The sequence below is a fragment of the Carassius auratus genome, chromosome 30 (genome assembly GCF_003368295.1).
Source record: "Carassius auratus strain Wakin chromosome 30, ASM336829v1, whole genome shotgun sequence".
NCBI lineage: Eukaryota > Metazoa > Chordata > Actinopteri > Cypriniformes > Cyprinidae > Carassius > Carassius auratus.
In genome coordinates this window covers 19,865,060-19,886,933 of record NC_039272.1, presented here as the reverse complement: position 1 = coordinate 19,886,933, position 21,874 = coordinate 19,865,060, and the positions used below count along the sequence as shown (strand labels likewise).

General features: G+C 40.9%; 1 protein-coding gene across 2 annotated transcripts; it reads right to left on the bottom strand.

The window, feature by feature from the left end:
- Nucleotides 1-2,945: 2,945 nt before the first annotated feature.
- LOC113049561 (RNA-binding protein Nova-1-like) lies at nt 2,946-21,640 on the bottom strand. 2 transcript variants are annotated; one of them, XM_026211996.1, is made up of 4 exons: nt 20,913-21,640; nt 13,468-13,611; nt 10,215-10,381; nt 2,946-9,342 (listed from the first exon to the last, which is right to left on the bottom strand). In XM_026211996.1, exons 1-4 carry the CDS (start codon nt 21,067-21,069, stop codon nt 8,323-8,325), a joined length of 1,488 nt encoding a protein of 495 aa, XP_026067781.1. In that variant the 5' UTR covers nt 21,070-21,640; the 3' UTR covers nt 2,946-8,322. The 2 variants fall into 2 exon arrangements, with proteins under 2 accessions (XP_026067781.1, XP_026067782.1); XM_026211997.1 differs by lacking the exon at nt 20,913-21,640 and adding an exon at nt 17,577-18,114.
- Nucleotides 21,641-21,874: the final 234 nt, after the last annotated feature.

The following is a 21,874-nucleotide window of genomic DNA, read 5'->3' as shown; positions in this document are numbered from 1 at the left end:
AATCAGTGATCCCAAAGATAACTGGACATATTTGCTTTATTAATAAACCTATAAGAAAAACAGCTAAATTAAAACCACTAAATATGACGAAAAAAAAAAACATTTAACAATTTAAAGGCTGTATGTGTAAGACTTTTATGTATTAATTGTTAGTGCTGAAAGAGCTACTTTGTATTGTAAGTTCAATATGTCATGTAAAAAAAAAAGGGATTCATTGAAACTAAAATCTCACATAGCCAGATCTATATATCAGGGATGCCCAACCCTGCTCCTGGCGCTCGACTGTCTTGCAAACTTTAGTTCCAATCCTAATCAAACACACCTTAAGCAACTAGTTAAGGTCTTCAGGCTCTTAAAAATTAAAGGCAGGTGTGTTTGATTAGGGTTGGAGCCAAACTTTGCAGGACAGTCGATCGCCAGGAGCAGGGTTGGGCACCCCTTATATACGATATAATCAAACATCATAAAAGTCTAATTTTAATTACCTCATATGTCGACATGATGTCGGAAATTTGCAGAGCTGGTACTTAACTGCTGTTTTCGCACAGCGGTATATTTTGTTACATATTTACATCTAACCATCACTCTCAGTAGTGTAGATGGCGCCTGCCATATTATGCATTGGCACACAATTTAAGATATTTTGGATGAAAACCAGGAGGCTTGTAACTCTCCCATAAATATTTACAAAGTAAATTACACTGTCAAAGTCCAGAAAAATAGGACAAGCATCGTCAGAATAGTCCATCTTCCATCAGTGGTTCAACTGTAATGTTATGAAATGACGAGAATACTTTTTGTATGTGAATAAAACAAAAATAACGCTTTATTCAACAATTTGTCTCCTCTGCAGCGTATGCTCTTCTGTGTCAGCCGTGCCACAAGGATTTGACGCTCACAAGCCTCCTGATATGGGGGTATGTGATAAATGTTAAAATTAAAATTTTGGGGTGAAGTAACCCTTTAAGTAAAACTGTTTTATTATTATTTTGTATTATGAAAGTCTTGGTGGTTTCAAGGTTTTGGACTTGCGATCACATTCTTCCAGGTTTGAAGAGTGATGAATTCCAAAGATGTTCTGACTTGATGGTGATTGGGAATTTCTTCCTAGTGGAAAGTGCAAAAGAGCTAAGAGAAACATCAGCTGAAGACCTAGGATCCTTGGTGAATGGAAAGTCAAGGCCGAAGCCTGGCATAAACTTAGAGTGTCCTTAGAAGACTAGCTGAGCATCTTCTCAGAATCTAACAGAACCACAGACTCAAGGCGGGTAACTGATCTAAGGCCTTTATCTTCTGTCGAGGTCACTCCTCTTGGATTTCAAAGAGCCAATGGTGTCTTGAACTTTTGGAGGTTTACGACTCTGTCTCAGAGCATGGTATTTTGCACATGTAATTCAAATTGTTGATGCAAAACTACTAAAGATTTTTTGAACACTAATATATTGCCTACCAACATATAATATACAATCTCGTTTAGATCATCAGAATAAAAATTCATAGATCCTAAACATGGTACAGGTAAGATTAAATGAGTGGTCCTATCATAAGCATGCATAAAACAGTATACAATACAAAAGACAATATACAAGAACGGAAACAACATACACAATGACCTGAAGGATATATGTGTGCTCATTCAAAGAAAGTCCATTTTTATTAGCCTGGTAATACCGAAACTCTGCAACTTCACTTTACTTCGTAGACAGAAGGGAACTGAAATTGAGTGGAAGCAGGAAGTCTGATGTAGTCAGTATTATGTTTTTCCTATGGTTAAAGATGGTGACAGGGAGAACTCTCACAATGTCATTAAGATATAAAGTTTATCTGGTCTGGCTGAGGTGTCTTGGTTGCCATGGTAAGCAGGGGCCTGGGGACATTCCCAGACATGCTGGCATACAGTATGTTTATTGGGTGAGGGGTCTGAGATTATTTCTTATCTAATAAATAATTGATTTGTTAAACCTAATAAAAAAATGTATGTCTGATTGGTCCAAATGCCATAATTGTGTAGGTTGGAGCTCACTGTAGCTATAATTTCTCTGTTACCCATATACAATTATATTTCACGATATATTTTTATCCAAATAAATCACATAAATTCATAAGAAAATGTATCATTTTCTAAAAAGATTTTTAATTATATATTAGGATCAGAGGGATGTGGGTGGGCAAGCCGTGTAATGCCAGAGTAACGTAATGCCACGACTTACACATTGGTGTTCAGATCTTTTCTCCTAACAAAATTGATGCAAGCTTTTCCATATTCCATGCTTGCCTGCTGCACTGGTGACTTCATGTGCCTGTGCTAGTCATGACATTTTTAACGAGCTGTTTTATAACAGCTGTGAAATCGAATTAGTAACTAATTTCAATACTACTGCAAAAAGTAATATTACAACTGTAACTAGTTATTAGGAGCTAGTTACTGCCTAACAGTGTCAGGAGTTCAGAACGCAGAATAGGACACATGCTTATCCGATAACAGTTTTATGTCCTATTTGGGTTTATGTAAATGCTTTTCCGTTGAAAACAATTGGTAGAAATTTAGAAATGTAATCAAATGTAAACAGTTACATTACTTTAATAAAGTAATTGAAATAGCCACACTACTTAATACATTTTAAATAGGGTAATTTGTAATCTGTTACCATATTACATTTTCAAAGTAACCTTCCCAACACTGGTGTACGGTTTATCGGCTGAAACACTTTCATTCTCTTGTACTTGCACAAGTGCGAGCTCAAGCAGTAAGTTGCTACACCAGTGTCACTAATAACAAGGGTTTTTCTCAATCCTACAAATAGCCCCTTAAATATTAGAATAAAATAACTCACTTTTTAATGAAAAAACAATGAATTTTATTTATTTGGATGGCAGAATATATGTGCTGCTTGACTGGTCTACTTATCAGACAGAAAATGTTGGAATCAATTGAGAAGACAAACTTTTCAGAGGTTTCTGCAATTTATTTTCCATTCCTCTAAACTGAACAGAAGGTACAGTTTTGAAAATCAAAAATAACACCTTTCACTTTCAAAGCAGTTCAGCTTCACACAGTTGGCAATTACAATGGTAACAAGAGTTTCTGCGTGTCATTATCTAGACACTCACAAACACGCACCCATGCAAACGTTCTCACTCGCACTCTCTCTCTCACACACACACACACAGAAGGGAATGTAGTAGGAGAGACAGTGGAATGCAGGACAGATTTCACACACTCTCCTTCTGACCTCTCCTCCCCAAAATGAACAGAAATACAAAAATAAACACCCTTAAAAAAATTACAACTCATTTACAAACACCAAAAAAGGAAAAGAATTAAAACAACAACAGGAAAAACAACAATATATCTGTCAAAGTTGTTAAAAACAGGTTGCTTGGTTCAGTTTTGCATCCAGTAGGTTACACTGTGTGTGTTTTTGATGGGACCTAATGCTCAGTAAAGTGCATTTGATGCATCAGTAGACAGGAAGAGAGAGAAATGAATTTGGGTGCTAATGTGGCTCTGGGCCTTCCTAACACTGACAGATATGATCGAGCTACATGAACTTTACAACCTCCGCCGTAAACATCACACCTAAAAGACATTTAACATTGAAATAACATTTTGTTTCAGTTTATGCAAATGTAAATACATTCATAAATTACATGTGGGGTTAGGAGAATCAAGCTGAGAAACTAGAGAAGTCTGAAACCGATGAGCGCAACTCCTCATGTGAATAAACACGACCGTAGCCAAATAAACTGAACTTAAAATGACGTTTCCATGCATGGGTATTTCCCCCTGAAAGTAGAGGCTGAGAGATGGAGTCTCACACGTACGTACACATTCCGCCGTCGTAAACTGGAATCCTCTCGCTTTTATGAATTCCTGATTGACTCCAGTTCCCATGGTTACGCTGCAGTTCTTAGGCCTATGTGTACTGGCCTTTAGAAGACCACACCTATCTGACCGAGAAAAACAGAAGCGGTACAAACCAGAGTAACACAAATGAAGTGGTAGAAAGAAAGAGCGCTCCGTTCGTGACACATGCAGGAGTGTGTCTCGGAGCGACGCAAGTCGTTTATTTTTCATTTTTTTCATGTTTGTCTGTTTTGATTTCCCACCCCTCAAGAATTCACTTGGATATCATGCAATAGAGACGTGCAAAAAGATAACACCTAAATCCACAAAACACACTTTCATAAATGGCTGTGTTATGAATGCGTATAACGTGTATGCCTACTCCATGCCGACCTACAGAGACAATATGACTTAAAAGCAGTGCGGAAGCCACAGGTCAAACGAATGCACAGGATGCCTCTACTGAGTGTATTAAAACCATATAGATGCAGAAAACAATTCTTCTCTTAGTCTATGCAGCTCTGGGGTAAAAAACAATGCTAACATTGCGTTATGTCTTTTTTTTTCCCTTCGCTGATTATCTTTTCATTGGAACTAAAAGATATTGATTGATTGGCACTTGTTCAATGCTTCTAAATAAGTTATCGATATCTAATGTTTCATCACACACCTACATGTCGAGAAGCTGTGAAGGTCTAGTTTGGCACAGGTTGACTATTATTACTGCGTCTATGTAATTAATATTGATACACCTCGTTTATACCCCTGTCGAAAAACGAGCACAATCCTAATCAACAGACCAGACGGTTTTTTTTTTCCTCAACTAAAATATTTCTGTATATTTCACTTATCAAATAGCAGCATTTTTTAATTTTTTTTCAAACTTTACAAAAAAGTACATGTAAACCTATTCATTCAAAATTTGTAGTAAATCCAAAGGCTCATACAACAGACATAACAAAACACAAAACTTGACAACATGCTACAATATTGCTTCCAATAGTTCTTTACATTTTAAGTCGATCTAAAATTATCAATGACGTAGATATGGACACCAGCACTCCAAAGAGAGCAAATCTAATGCACAAACAAATCGCAAAGCTAATCTTAACCAGGCTTGATTGGCACTTTCATCATCCACACGAGTATAACGGATAATCACACACTGAAACCAACAGCGCAAGACTGCATTTAGACCACAAACTAGAGGAACTACACCAAAATACACAAAGAACATGAGACGCGACGGATTACACAGTTTCATTTTTAAAAAAATGAGGGAAAAATGCTGAAATAATCTTCGATAGTTCTCAGAGAGAGGAGAGAGAACACAGCACAAACGACAGTCATGCCATCGTTTGAGTTTGAGGTGGCTTTCACACCCATCTCCCATAGGTTATTGTTTTTTTGTTCGTTTGTTTGTTCGTTTTTTCTTACCCAGAGTTCTTGGGTTTACAAACCTCTACGTTCTCTCAGAGCACAGATTCCCTGTTCTAGCCAGTTTAAGGTAGAATACTGAATCAATCAGGCAGAGAGCACGAGAATCTGATCGAATGTATTAATGTTAGACTATGTGGCGTATTAATCCAGAGGTATGGTGTTCACGACAGGGCAGAATACCCATCGGCCCCTCTGGAGACACACACCCCCTGCAATAAACACACACACACACACACAACACATCCGTGGCGACCGGCAGCCTGGAGGGGAAGAAAGCGAAAGTGGAAAGGAGAGACAACAGAAAGCTGGAAAAGTGAGCAAGACAAAAGGGAAGAAAAAGAGGTAGTGCAAAGACAGAGAGAGACGACACAGAGAAAGTGAGAGACAGAATTAATCCTAATGTCATGAGTGTCAACAAGCGGTTTTTCTCCAAATATAAATGACATCTCCTTCTCTGTAATCATATTACCCTCATATTGCTGCACCAAGTGCTTGTGCTTCTGAAATCAGGTACACAGTTTGATTCCAAACAGTATTGAATAATAATTTATACTCTGAGAACCTGATGTCTCACGGCTGGTACTGAAACATAGTAAATAGTTCAGGAGTACATTAAGCGTATGGCATGTTAAATGGTATGTTGAACGGTATTTAAACAGCAATCATGAGAGATGTGGAAATGGTAATATTCCTCACAATTATGTAATGGATATAAATAGGTTACTCTCTCGCCCTTTCTCTCTCCATCTCTCTCTCTCTTCCCTCCTTTTTCTACGTTTCCGCTTCCTCTCTAGCGAGTAGATTAGAGGGTTTGTAGTTGGAGGGAGATGATGAATGTCTTTTAGAGTGTGTATGTAGGTCAGCAGTAGATTGGGCTGTGCAGTGTTGTTATATATAGAAGTCGAGGGTTCAGATGGAGATCTGCTAATTAATGACAGGCCTGGGCGCCGGTGGGGAATCGGACCCTCTGCGACCTCTGGTCTTGCGAAGGTAAACTACAGGTAGACGTTCCTACACCAGAGCCTCATGGCCCGTGTACTTGTGCTCGCTCGGTTTCATTGCTTTATTCCGTTATGCCGGGTCTCAGAATACACGCTCTCGATGGTGTGAAATATGTACAGTACATTCCATAGTTGCGATGGCGTCAGGCCGCTGGATTCACAGTGTGGTTCAGAGACGATCACTCGCCCTGTATGGGAGCTCTTGCTTACTCTCCATGCAAGAGCCAATTGCTGGCAAGACCGAAAATGCTGTTAGCAGCAAACGTTTTGATGCAGTGTACAACTGTGGAATTAACTAATGAGTAACTATCACCAGCAGTCTGTGAAACTGATGACCTGTTGATCAGTGGAAAATGTTGAGGGCTCGTGAAACTCTCCGCCAATGCTTTAGAACGTTGGGCAAACAGAGCTGTGTATCTGACGCTACGGCCTGGAGTTTGGTTTCTCAAAGGAAGCAGAATTATGATCGGTTAGCCTGCCTCGCAGCGACGCCGCTTTACTGAAGAAGGCTGAAGGTCGACAGTCATTACAGTAGCATCCCCCGGCCACATCGAATGACTTCAGACAGGTTACAAAAGCTGTGTCGTTTTAGTCTCTCGTTCACTACCTCAAGCGCACCTCTGCTGCCAGTCTGACGCAAACAGGGATTAACTGTGACGTGAACGAGGTGGCATCTGTAATGCACCAAAGACTTTGCTGCACTGCATACAAACTGGAAATCTTTCTCCTTCTTCACAAACATGAGGTATGACAACCTGAGCTCCTTTCAAACAAAACAGGCACAGACATTGCCTGGCTCCTCCATTCAGAGGAAGAGGAGAAGTTAGAGGTACATCTGTCTAAACAGGTCCAATTATTTTTCAAGTTCAGGATTCTAAGGACTTTAATTCCTTGGTAGAGTGTCCAAAGATTTTCTGTAGTAAGAGTTAAAAGTCAATGAGACAAAACAGACAGCTTTTAATATCTTACTGTTGTGTCTTAGCTCTGGTGGGATCTTTTGAATATCCACTTGCTTTTGTGAGTAAATCGCAAAATGCCCCCAAAAATTCATGACGGCTCAGAAATTCTCCCATTAATACTAAAATCAGTAGATATGACAACAAATCTCTTCAAATGTGTTTTCTTATAGCACCAAAGTGGGATCCTGTGACTAAACTGCACTTGTATGTATGTGTATTACATTCCAGTTCTCTAATGCTGAGTATCTGAACTTTGATGTATGATGTCGGTCTCTGTCTGTCTGTGTCTGAAGGTTAGTTGTCTTCTCTCAACAGCATCTCAATTTGATACTCTATTTACATTTTTTTTTAAATATCAGGAAGTACTTTTACATTCAGGTTAACCTGGAATCGCAGGTTTGAGTAAATCTAAAAAGAGACTGATTGTGAATTGACCATAATGGAGAATTAAAGAGATATTAGTAATGTAATGCAGACTGAAATCTTTCAGCAGGTGTTCGATATTAAGTCTCAGTTTAAAACAATAAGGGGAGAAACCAAGAGTACCTATGGAAATGGTTCATAGGTATCTTTCTTTTCATTTCAGGCCTACACTATGGTTTCGGAAACTGAATTCACTGATATCAAAAGGGGGACTGCTTCGAACTCCAATCTCCTTGCTCAGGGTGTGGATTAGGTGTGAACTAAACTGTGAGGGTTCTGCAATGCAAGCCAAAAATTTAACATAGAATCCAAAAGACCCTGGCTATGATAGAGGAAGTGAGGTTTGATCTCCTCCTCCTCTGAGTGCCCCAGGGCACGGTACTCGGACCTGGACAATGTAACACAACTTTAAAAACACAGCAGAATTTCAGTCGCAAAATATCACATTTCTCCCCAAACAGATTATCTATCCACAGTTCCATCAGATTTTTTTCATTTGTTTTGTAATCGTCCTTATTTTTTGTTTAAATATTTGGACATGTTTCTCGCTCCAACCCATCCATTTCTCCCTCGATTTCATTCATTCAGTCACCTTTTCATTCTCTCTGGTTTCCTTCGCTTTCGTCATTCCCCTCCCCACTCCTGTCCATCCCTAGCCCACTTTCTGAGGGTTGGTGGCACGGACGCCTTGCTCGTATGTGATTCGCTGGCTGATAAGATACTGGGCGGCCTGCGTTGCTGCCGGTGACCCTGTGATGGTCACCTTGCGATTGCGTGTGCCTGGAATGAACTCTCCCTTTTTGGAGATCTGAATACGTGCACCTGTCAGCTCCTGATACTCCACGAGAGTTTTGCCGCCTTTTCCTAAGATGGCGCCGACCAAGTTCTCTGGAACAGCGATCTCCACCACTTCCTTCCCACCTTCTGCTAGCTTATCTGTGCCCAGCAGAGATGATGCCACCAGTGGGGATGAGGGATTCAGGTAACCGTTAGATGCCCCTGTGGCGGCCGCTAGGGAGCCCAGTGAAAAGCCCCCTAAGCTAGGTGCGACAGGGTGACCGCCCCCTCCAGAGGCCTCACTGGCGTATGTAGCAAGCAGATTGGCAGCAGCTGCAGCCGCTGGATTGGCGCTAGCTGCAACAGCAGCAAGCACCCCAGATGCAGCGGCCGGGTTGAGGCCAAGCCCCAGTGTATTGGTATTGTAGCCATAACTGGCTAGAGTGTTCAGAGCAGATGTAATGGCAAGCAGATCATTACCGGAAAGACTTGACATGGCGGAAGGGAAGCCACCCATGCCCGCGAGACCCACCTGGCCAAGGAGCGTGGAGGCTGTAGCTGCCGCTGCGGCGTTGGGTAACACCTCTGTAGAGTTGGCGAAGGGGGATCCGGTTGGGTTGGAGTTGGCCACAGGGCCTGTGATGTTGGAGTAACTGATATTGAGACAGCTGCTGCTCTGTGGGTCCTCCTGAATCTTCTGAACAATGATCTCCACGGCCTTGCGGTTTTGCTCTGGCTCCCCGCTCACTGTCACAACACGCTCCTGCAGATTGATGCCCTCAGGCTTCTGAGAAAGCTGTACCCATGCTCCTGACTGTTCCATCACAGCCTTAACTGTTGCCCCACCCTTACCGATGATGAGTCCTGCTGTGCTGTTGGGCACGATCAGTTTAGCCTGTGGAGGAGGGGGAGTGTCACTTTGATTGAGGAACAGAATAACATGCATGAGACTGCACACAACCCCAAAAATAGATACTGCAATAAGCTCAAGTAAGTCTATGCTGGTTATGTAGATGTTTGTTTTCTGTCCACAATTCTACATTAAAAAAATTATTGTTGTATATTTTATATTTTACAATATAAACCCCTGTATGTTTATATATGTTTAATAGTGTATAACAGTGTGTGTGTGTGTGTGTGTGCGTGTATGTCTGTGTAAGGTCTGGCTCTTAAGTCAGTGCTTATATCAGCCATTTGTTGATCCCCAGTCTTACATTGCAGCTGCTCTCTCTCTCTCACTCCCTCTCTGTTTCTCATTCTGCAAGGATCATGCAGGTAAAAATAACCCACTGCTCTAACACTTTGCTGCCCCTCTCAGCCACTCTTTCCCTGGGGAACGACCACCAGCCTGCCCTGCCCTCTGCCTCCTCTGGGCTGGTATATTTGCCTGTCTTCAGTGTTGCTTATCACTGTCAGATAGATGATTTACATGCACTTTAGAAATTGATTTCAGTAAGACTAAAGGAATAATTCACCTTTTTAAAATGTCATGTAAATGCTCATGTACAGATGAAAACTGTAGCTTGACTATACACTCAATTATATTCATGTAAATGAACTCACTGTCTGTGCTCTCATTCCGTAAGCTAACTAATCAAACTGTTGCAATACTATGAACTAAGCTGTAGTTTAGTTGAACAACTAATGTGCATGTTTAATTCTTAAACTGCAAAGTCTAATATGATTAACTCTACATCATACATTTAATAACTAAAAACTGGTACAACTGTTTGGATTTGGTGTGGTAGATCAACCTCACAAACTAACCTGTTTAACACGGTCAGGGTTAACAGTAGTCTGTGGCTGGAGAATGCTGACTGGTTCGGTCTTCTGACTGCTTTGAGGCATCTCACGAACTTTTTCAGCAATGAAGTTATGAACTCCATTCAGAGCTTCCACCGTACCTTGAATCAAACAAACACGCTCTGTCGTACCTGGCCAAGCACACACACACACAAAAAAACAGAATGTTAGCATATAGAGTTTGCACGCAAAATAAAAAAAATGCTAAATATCTAAACACATTAAATGAGATGATGTATGTATCAGCATATACTGTATGTATGTAATTACACTACCTACAAACAAAGTTTAGAGTCTGTATGCTTTTCCAATGTTTTTGAAAGAAGTCTATTATGCTCACATAGGCTGCATTTATTTGATGAAAAATAGACTAAAATTTTTAGTTTTGTAAAATATTATTACAATTTAAAACAACTGATATCTATTTGAATATACTTTAAATTGTTACATTTTAAATTGTTAAAACTGTTACATTTGACATTTTCAGGAGCCATTACTCCACTCTTTGAACTTCACACAATCCTTCAGAAATCATTCTTATATGTTGATTTGGTGAGCATTTCTTCTTATTATCAATTACATTTCTAAATATGGTTTTCTATCCAAAGCAACTTGCAACTTAAAGCTGTATTCAAGGTGTACATTTGATAATTTCATGAATTTGGTGGAAGCTTAACCCATGACCTTGGAGCTGTAAGCACCATGCTCTATATATTTAAGGTCATGGAAACATACATTACATTTTCAAAGAAGCTATTTGTCCTTTCTGTATAAATCCATCTATCAGAACGCATGAATGTATGCATGATGTAATTAATTCTGAATGCACAGAATTCTGAACCTGTCCTCTCTATCCACATCCCTCCCACGGGACATGCCAAATAAATGTCCAGAACACACACACACACACACACACACACTATGTACTAATCTTTGCCATATCACTATCTTTACTGCTGTAACTGTGAGAACCCAAAGTACCTCTGCTTGGCTGGACCTGTTTTACCATGACTAGCAAAGTCTAAAATTATTTATTGTTACAAAGTCTTCTGCGTATTGTGTCAATGTGAATTCAAGTAAGGATTTGTTTAGTCTTGTGGTGGAAAATATCATTTGATGTCCTAAATATATTTTCATGACCATCTTCCATTTCATTTGAAGAGAGAGCTGTGGGAAGCTAAGGCATGTAGGTTGTTGGTAGTGTGTGTTTGTTTCCGGGCAACAGTGCAGAGATATAGCTGCACGTGTGTGTTTGCTCCAGCACACATGCATACTTGACCAAGTGTTTGCTCCTCGGCTGTGATTTCTTTTTGTTGTTACCACTAGATTGAATATCACACACTTATTCATATCTGAAACACAGCACACACACTGAAGCAACAAATTCTCCCAGATTTTCAACATTTGCTTTTCAAGATGTCAAAGGATTATGGATAAAATATGCTCTTATAAAGTACGCAGAAGAGAGAGTGTGTGTGTGCTATTTTAATTTCAGTCCTTCTCTTGTTCAGTAGGTGTGTTTTGTGGTAAACGTCTGCAGTTAAATGAGTTTTAGGAAAAGACTGATTATAATTTCCATGTGTGACAGGCTACAGTGCGTGTGGTGAAACCGCTGGAGTAAAACAGCTCAGCTGTAGGTGAATTCTTTTTATAGCTCTCTTGCGAGCCAGAGAGAATTTAAATGTTTCCCTTTCAATGTCTCATAAGATAAATAAGGTCTGGAAGAGAAGCTATTTTATCAGAGACCAGTATGATTGAAGATGTGCTGGTGTTTGTGCCAGAGCAGCACTGCTTGTAATAAGAGTTTGGCAAAATTCAGAATCAAAGATTGAACTTCCTTTCCATTTATGAGTTGGAATTTTAATGTAATTAAACTGGTCAAAGCAAACACAGGAAGTTGAATTTGAAAAATGAAAAATTAATAATTAAGGTCAAAAAAAAAAAAGCTTTGTCAAGGCAACATGCAAACTTTGCTTTTTTTATCAGATTTATAAGAGTTATATTAGTTATATGGATTTTCTTGTAGAACCGTTTAATTAAAAATCAATTGAAAGTAAAATGGCAATTTTGCATCCTGTTAGCTGAATTACACATCGATTCAAATTTAGGATTCATTTCAAATTCAGGAACTAAAATGGAGCTTGAAGGTATTCTCAATTCTGAATAGAGCACAACCCTGGTTGTATATATAACTTTGTGTGCTACGATGACGTTGTGCTCTAATGATAAACGCACTGAAAAAGAATGGTTAGATTCATTGAAATCTGTAAAATATAAAAAAAAATGATGGAATGGTGGAAGGTGAGTTTGCAGGACAATAAAACTGCACAAGCAAATGAGAAGACAAGCGAGAATGTGTGTTTGTATGTGTTAGTAGGATAAGTAAGGGTGAACGACAGAACAGGTGGTCTAGGATAGTTTTAGTTGTAACGGGTGTGTTTAATGAATGAAAACATAACTATTCACAGACAAATTATGCTCATAATATTCAGCTTTACGCTTCACAGTTGTGACACACACACTTTCTCTCTCTCTTTCTCACATATTTTCTCTCCCTATGGGCACATTTTCTACTGTCATTCTCTGCCGATTTTATTTTTCACGTTACAACAAAGCAGCTTCTTAATGGCACATGGTGGAAAAGATACTATAGTCAATGACACGAACAGGCCAACACCTGTAAAAGGACTCGTTCACATTAATCTACCATGGTGTAGCTCTCTGTCAGACCTTCTGCATAATATTCAGAAAACATATTCTAGCTTTTCAGCTTGCAAAAATATACGGGTGTTAATAAAAGTTTATCAGTGGAATTGAAGATTGCATAAAAAATGCAAATGTAAAACTCATCCCTCATTACTAAAAATAAAGACTCCAGTTATGACCAAAAATAATGTCACAAAACAACCTCAAACATTTTTTTAATCTCTAAAAATCCAGTATAAAATTGTTACTGATACTTTGAATGATCTTTTTTTCAAGAGTGTTTAGTGTGAAAGAGATTTATGCATGGCACCATTAGCTCTGCCATCTGTTGCACAGTAAATAAAATGATTTAACTGTGAGGATTTATAACACAGATCTAATAACATAAATTATAAATAGATGAGGTAAAGTGAACTGTTTCAATTAAAACAAAACAAAAAGCAATCTGTGCTAAGCTCTGAAATAAGTAATGTTCATCTTTATTTAAGCCAGATAGATATTTGATTCATACCTGGGTAGAAGTCTTTAGATTTGGAGAGTTTGATGGTGGCTCCAGTCTCTTTCTGAAGCTGGACGATGGTTTGCCCCCCTTTACCGATGATTGAACCAGCGGCATAGCTGGGAATCAACACCTTCAGGAAATATTCACCCTCCTCTGCATTTACACACAAAAAAACAAACAAACACAAAGTTAGAGATAAAAGCATCACAGTTCAAATATTTTTTTTTAGAAATCAGGCTTATGTCATATGGTCTATTTCCATTGGAAGAAGTAACAGCGTCACAGAAAGGTCTGAGGTGTACATTCACTGTATATAGCAGTTAATAATTATACATTTATTTTACAGTGCTGTTTCACTTGTACATACTATGTACTTATTATAGGATTCAAATAACTGGGTAATAACTACGTACTAACCCTGAACCTACAACTAATCCTGATCTCAAACCATGTAGTTACCCTTATTTTACCCATTCATCTCTTAGGGTAAGTACATTGTACATACAAAATAAGGTACAACCATAATACTGTTTAAATATAATTGAATATTCCTTTATGTTTCTGTGCAATCTGCAGTCATGTTTAATTCAGAGGATTTTTGGGATGTGTAACACATTTCTGTAAAACCGTAGTAAGATTATGTAACAGTTTGAAAACCTAAAGCCAACCAGAGTGCACAATCATTACTTCACTACGGCTCCTCCTTTTGAAACAATCAACAAACTAAACATGAAAAGTACTGTCTGGTTCTTTTGTTCACTTCCTTGCCTTTTTCATTTCACTATATTTCTTTCTTAATTTTTTCTCACTCTATTTCTCTCCCTGATGAGTTCCACTGATTCTGCCTGTGTCCCACTTTTTCCCCATGCAGAGTTAAAGTGACCTGCTTTGGGTTGGTAGAGGTCTAAATTTAACCAAACTATCTCTGTGTTGTGTGTCCTTCACTATCTTCTTCGCCATCTTTCTCTCTCTCACACACAAATGGTCGGCCACCCGATAATCCGCTCAGATGCTCAGCATGGAGGTTCAGTGTCACAGTCAGAAGTTGAGGTTTAAGTGAGAGTGTGTCGCGGGTGGTGTGTAGGCAGTCTCTAGCGCTGCACTATACTGAGGACGTGGGCTTGTGGGTAATTGCCTGGAAGGCTGTTCAGGCAGGAGCATATGGATGCTAAATCCTCAGATTTGTCCTGAAGAACCCAGCCAACAGCATGCAAGTCACTCCGAGGTTCCCAGGGGGGACGAGGCTTCCCTCTCCAACCACAATATTACACATCCTAAGCACAACATATGGCCCAGAGTCCACTGATAAAGCAAGTGAAGAATCAGGTGATTACAACCCCTCAAAAACATTTTTTTTTGCATGAGAGTCGTCAAAATCCCTCACCACTAAACATGCAAATATATTCCATCGTGACATCCTATCAATAACTGTTTTAATTTGATTTGCAGCTAAGATGCCATTTCTTATTTTCAGTACATTAGCGCTTTATGTGACAAAATGGAAGTAGGTACAAAAGTACATTGTGCTTGTGTACTAAAAATGTGTTTTTCAGAGACTGTAGTAAATCCAAGAGATAAGATGGGTTTCGCAGACTCAAATGCCCCCAATCTCCAGCAGCTGACCCTTTACCACTGCAGAGAGGAGGAGAGAGAGTAAGAGATACAAGGAGAGAGAGAGAGAGACTGCAGGATAAGCGCAAACACACTAATAATAAATAGAAAGCATGTAAAGGACGAGAAAAATATAGAAGTAGAAGCAGGGATGAGAACGATTCATTAAAAAGGAAGAAAGAAATATTCGATCTAAAGAAAAAGACTGTTCCAGAGAGTGGTAGAGGAAAACAGCAACTAGGGGGGAGAGGACAGATGAGGAGAAGAGGAGAGGGGAGGGGCAGCAGGAGAAGGTGAAAATATTATGGTCTCTAAGCAACTCTGATTGACTCTCCTGTGGGAATGTTTGATACATTCTAAATAACACCAAAGACCACTACATGGTGTATGTGTCACCGTTTTCACCTATACACTAATGCTGGCGTGAATCTTTGTAGTGAGTGATGTGTGCAGTTCCTCCAGAAATGCAGCACACACTCTCACAATTGGAAGACCAATACGGTCAATATGTGATCAATTGTCCTATCCAGACAAAATCATTAATACCAGAAAATCGCGGAAATCTAGAAAAACATAATTGTTAGCCCAGGCATATACAATCAAGCCAAGAGTGGGAGGGCCAGTTACTAGATGGCACCAGGATCAAAGAGAACATTAGCTTCAGTTGTAATACATTATCTAGTCTAACAGGAACACAGAAAACAGGGAAGAAAGAGGAGAGAAAAAAGAAGGAAAGAAAGAAGCAAGCTCACACGCAGTATAACTCGCTTAAGCGCAGCTGATCGTGCAATGCACAGTTAGAAAGATACTCGAGCAGAATTTAAATTGAAAAGACAATTCGAGAAAAACACAGAGCGACCCAATCACTCTCGTTTCCATACATTCCTAAAGCAATGCATGAAACTGTGGAAAAGGGGGAATAAAAACTGTATTCCCATCTCTGTTATACAGATCTAAAGCTGTTATCTGCAGCACTGCTATTCTTTTGTTCATCCCTATCTTTTCTCTCTCCCTGACTGACTGGCTTTGCTCTGTGCTCAGTCACTCTAAAAAAATTATTTGTTAAATGAATATGTGCAAATGTCAGAAGGTGTGAGATTTATTATTCTCTGCACTGGTACTGACCTCAGGGTTTCTCGATAAAACGCGCAGCGTATGACAAATACTTCATCTTGTGACTACGTCATACACAAACACTAACACAAGGACACTAGCTCCCTTTGTAGGGCCCTGGAGAGAGGTTAGTGGATACAACTGATATCTGGACGGAGCCTTGCAGAGCAGTTCAATCTGTACCTGTCCTCTGCAGCGCTCCAGGTGCGCAGTGGGATATGCATTACATCATTGCCTCACCCGACTCAACTCTCCATGCCACACACACACACACACACACACACGACTGACAGGTAATGATAGGATTCTAGTCCATGATGCTCTCTGTAGCCGAGCAAACACACAGCTGGGCAGATCCCGATCTTATCAATGACCGGTCTGTTAAAGGGGAGGGTGCGAGTGTGAATGGAATGAATGCAGACACTGTTAGAGGGACTGTTTAATGAGGACAGTTTGCAGCGAACGGAGGAAGAGGACAGGACGCAGTGGACACACGCTCAGGAATCCATGATGGAGGTTTTTGAAGAGTGCAGCCAGAGGGGAGATAAGGAAAGAGTGAGCGAGATTATAAGAACGGAAAAGAAAGAGAAAGGGCAATTAGGGCTCTTGCAATCAGTGAAGTACGGCACACCAGCGCACCACAGCGTCACAGAAAAGTGAACCTCCGGCAGTCGTTTTTTACAGAGTGGCGACGTGGGGACCGTTTGACCTTGGCCGATCAGGGGGAATGAAAACTTCACTCTTTCCATCACGGCCGCCTCACAATTATTTCCAAGACGACTCGGAAATATGACATTCCTGAAGGCGCAAAGATCCAACGAGAAGGTCGGCTGCCGCTTACCTGTTGTTAAAAGGAGAACCTAGGGCACATTCTCATGCAGCAGTGATTTGAGAATGGCGGGCACTTTGGGAGCGCTCCTCACCCATGCGCTCCTGCTTGCGGCGATGATGTAAGGAAAGCTGGTGTAACAGGTTTTCAGCAGTGAGTGTCTGAGTAAATAATACAATCTGTTGCTGATGTTTGCCAGTAAGCCATACTTACACAGCCGCTAACGCAGTCAGACAGTTATGGGCTCAAACCTATGATTACAGACAGCACATAGAGTGTGAACAGAGTGTCATGCAAACACACAGAGGGAGCGGGTCAAGTGGGATTGTATTGTTAAAACCCCCCACCCCCATGCCACACACACACACATACTCTGCATGTGAAAAGGAGGGCCTGTCCTAGGCACACTGCAAGGACAAGCAAGCTTCTCCTCACAGAATGAATGAAGAGACGCCAACGGTGGATGGGAAAAGAAAGGGCAAAAGAAGGAGAGACGCAAAGCAAAATGGTCAACTCGTCCACACGCGCATTCAACAAGTCAACAAAAGGGGACGGAATCTCTTACCCATTCTGCTGTACCGTACTGGAGGTGGGGTTCAAATAGCCATGGACGCCGAAAGGCTGGACCGGTGAGCGATGCCCGACTTCAGGCTGATCATAGGAGATCTGCCGCCGTCAAGGAATGTGGCCAGTCAACCTTTTTCCCCAGGTTCGTATCCGAGAGGGGGACAACGTCAGCGCATCCTCCCCTCCATACCCGCAGTCAGCCCCCGTCTCTCTCTCTCTTGCTCTCTCTCCCTCAGTTTCCCTCTCTCTCTTTCTCTGATTGTGTGTGATGGCAATGCAATTGCCGTGTGTGAGTGTGTTTGTGTATGTGTGTGAGTGAGTGTTTGAAGCAGAGAGGCTTGGTATTGTTCAGGCAGAGGCAGACTGACGGGGGGAATCTTCCTACTGCATCACCCTCTGCTTTCCTTCTCATCCATATTCAGCAAGAGCTCCAGCCCTGTGCTGCATTCTACAGAGAGGCACCTAGCGTGTCCAATCACCCCGCACCCCTCCCCAGCGTCATATATACACACACACACACACACGCTCGCACATACACACCAAGGCTTTCTTTCTCGTCGTCCCCCCCCTCGCCACTTTGACGCAGCACTATAAAAGACGTAGCGCCTCGCTCACGTTTGGGTGAAATATGAAAAGGTAGGATGGAGGGAGGCTGCAGAGGGAGAAAAAAGAAAACGAAAGAGAATAAGTGAAAGAAAGTGCGAGGGAGTGACCTTGTGTGAACGGAGAGGAGGTATAGCGCGAAAGCGGGGAGGCGGTGGGCTCCTTGGACGGCCATGTTGAAAACACAACAACAGAGAGAGATTTTTGAAAATGGCAGAAAGGATCTGCCGCAGAGCGCCAAGGGGCCGGCCAACGAAATTACTGCCTATAAATCCAAAGTCGCTATACCCAACCAGCGTGTGCGGGTGTACGTGCCGGGGGAGGGCTATGAGCTTCGTCCCAGGGTCATACTTCATTTGCATAGTAGCTTTTTTCAGCTGAGCTTGATAAATTCTCTACATATCCAATACTAGGTATATTAACGTGCTCTGCTGGGTGTCTCAGATGCAGTATACAGAAGTATGGATGCTTCTGTTCAGGCAAACCGATCACGTTCAACACATCCACTGGACATTCTAGAATACATGAGCCTCTCTTTCTCTCTCTCTAGCCCCTCCTTTCTCCACCACCTGCCCAATTCACAGTCAACTCACGTCACCACACACTGCAAGGGCACCTGTGTCCTTCTCTTGCTCGCTTTCGCTCTCTCTCGCTCGCACCTTTTGATCTAATACAGAACCACACAAAAACACCAACATAAATAGCTCTGCCAAAACCTCCATTAGCAACATTAACATGCCATTTCAATTGCGACTGGTAAGAGGCCACACACACAGAGACACATGCTAAGTAACTAACTGTGTGTGCACTGGTGAAATTAGCATCAGCAATCAATGACTGTTTACAAAAGGGAGGGTATAAAAGGATCTCCATCACTGACCGTTCTTTTTGTCGTTCGCTTCAGGCCAAAGGTCATGCAAGGGGGAAGGGTTCATTCATTGATAGGATTATGTCTTAATTAACAAAGCTAGATAGGTGAACAGAATAAATGATTGTCTGAACTGCTAATGAACAAAAATAAATAACTTACTGACTAAATAAAAGACTAATCTCTAAACTATGCTTAATTACATGCTTTGAAAAAAGCTGTCATACAATCTAGTAAAAATGTTTATCACTATAACAACCTCTTCCCTTCCCTCCATTTAAATTGTAGCAATCTTTTCTGTAATTTCTACTCAATTTCAAAATCAAATAAGAGTTTTTAAAGCTTAATTTATTGCATCATTAGTGGTTAAATTCAAAGTAGCTTAATAATGCAATTAATGTATCACTGCAGGTTGTAAGCTCTTCACTGATTTTATTTTATTTATTTTGATGTAAGTCAGCAATTCACCAAATATTTTTACAGTGCATAACAGGACTTCAGCTAGCTAGTATAGGTTTATTAATGGTTACTAATAATGAACTAAAAAGCTAAGACACTATACAGTCCTTACAGGATTTGTATGATTTTTTTAAATATTATTATTATATGCCTGCAACTTGTCACACTATTTAGCATAATACTACTGCTTCTACTTGTACTACTGTACTACTTTTATGAAAAATGTTAATTGTACCAATTAATTAAATACAAAGCATATTGCACTGTCCGAGTCAAAATATCAATGCATTTATTTACAATTATTTGCAATTATCTACAAAAACAGCAAGTACTAATTAGTTAACCTGCTAATTAATAAAACTGGTTTAGTTCAATTGTCTGTAAAAAAAAATGTTTAGAAGTCGAGGCCTCAACGAATTAAATGCAACAGATTGTTTTGACGAAATACAACCCTAAAAACCAATCCTATATAGGCTAACATATCCGGCTCACCTCTTATTAGTTCTTAACAATGAACAACATAAACTGTGCATAAGCTATCAAACGCGCAGGGCAGTGTGCAGGGTGATAAAACAGTCGCTGGACAGCTGCAGCGGAGCTCCACAGCGGGCACTACCGCCCCGTGAGCACACTCACAGAAATGTTACTATCCGCTTCGCTCCAATTCAAAAGATCAAAATACGCACACGGTAAAACGGGCGCTCCAGAACATAGCTTTATAACCTGACCTTCTCAGCAATTATATTAAGTCGATGACTCAGACCACAGTCCGAAGATATAGGCTATGGTTCAATTTTAAAAGACTATATAAATAAAATTAAAAGCGGGTTTGTTTTAAGCAGAAAGTGATTTATATTACCAGAAACACCCTTAAGGAAACTTTTTTTCTAAATCAAGACGGACCCTAGTGCTCTTTTGGATATGTATTAAAAGCTCCACACGACGCTATAGAGGGGAATTCAATCTTTTGTTTGCACTGGAGTCTTGTTACTGCATATGAATAGGGATTAAACTACAGCAGCATGTGTGCTTTCTCCCTTTCATTCATTTTCTGCTCAATTTAGCTCGAGTCCCAGAGGGACGGCCACCACCACACTGCACATCACCCCACCGGGTCATACAGGGTCAGGCTGGACACATGCGACCCGTTTTAATTGTAGTTTTAATTAACTGTAGCGCTGCTGTAGCATTTCATTTTACAGGTGCTTAAAACTGCCACTTTATAAACTAAAATAAATAAATAATTCGATGGACAAATCTCTCAGACCCAACCTTCTGAACCCCCGCAGAGTTAGAGAGCAGATATTTTAGATAAGCACGCGTAGGCACGCGACTCGCGCTCACAGGAGTCTAGTTTGACTCGACTTATTTGGAGCAGCAGGCCCGAGCGCTGCCAGATTTTACCTCCGGTGTTGGAGCGCTTGGTGCTGCCCGCCTCAGTCGGTGTTTCAAGGGGTCGCTTTCGGGAATCGGAGAGATCCGGGTCCATGTGTGGCGACTGTGAGAGGTGCTGAGGAGAAGAGAAGATCCCGTTCTGCTGAACTGCCCCGCCAACAATCATTTTGTCACCGGCTGGAGTTTACACCGCGTTAGCGCACCGAAAACCGTTGGAAAGCACATAAAAACTGGCCAGCGTCTCCTGTCCGAGTGTTTCTTATCGCTTTAAATGTCATAAAAATGCCATGCTGCGAGGTCGCAGAGATTGTCCGTTTCAGCCTCGCTGTCAACTATTTCCCGTTGGGAGAAGGAGCGCATTAAAGCTCTAAATATAAAAATCCATTCAGTGAAGTCTATTCATTAGCGCGCATCAGACACTTGAGACGTCTGTGTGTTTATTGAGCCCACACGCACACGCGCAGTGCCCTCTCCAAAAAGATCCTCGCAACCATTGCCCGACAAACTACGCAAAGATAAACAAACCAAGATTCACACTCAAAACAAAAAGACAGTTCAAAAGAACATTGTTTCGATGGATCTTTTTCGGTGACCGCGATTCAGCGCCGGGGTTTGGGTATATTGTATCGCTGTAGACGGTGTCAGTCCGTTTGTTTTGGAGTGTATAGGAGAATATTTTGTTTGAGATGCGCGAGTCTTGGTCAGCGCGCGGCGGCGGCGGCTCGGGTGACAGAGCTCTCGCGCAGCATCCCTAGACCAATTGTGAGCCAGAGCGCCAGAGCTCCCCTGACGTCACGGGTCTGATCCTTCAAAAGAGCTTTTCAGCTGCAGCAAGTGTTATACTGACTTGTTAAACAACTTGTTCTTTAACGAAGCTCTCAAAATTATACATGAAAACATAGCACTATGTTATAGAGGTTATTAAATATGGAACAACTTTCAGGTGCTACGAAGTGATAAAAAAAATAATA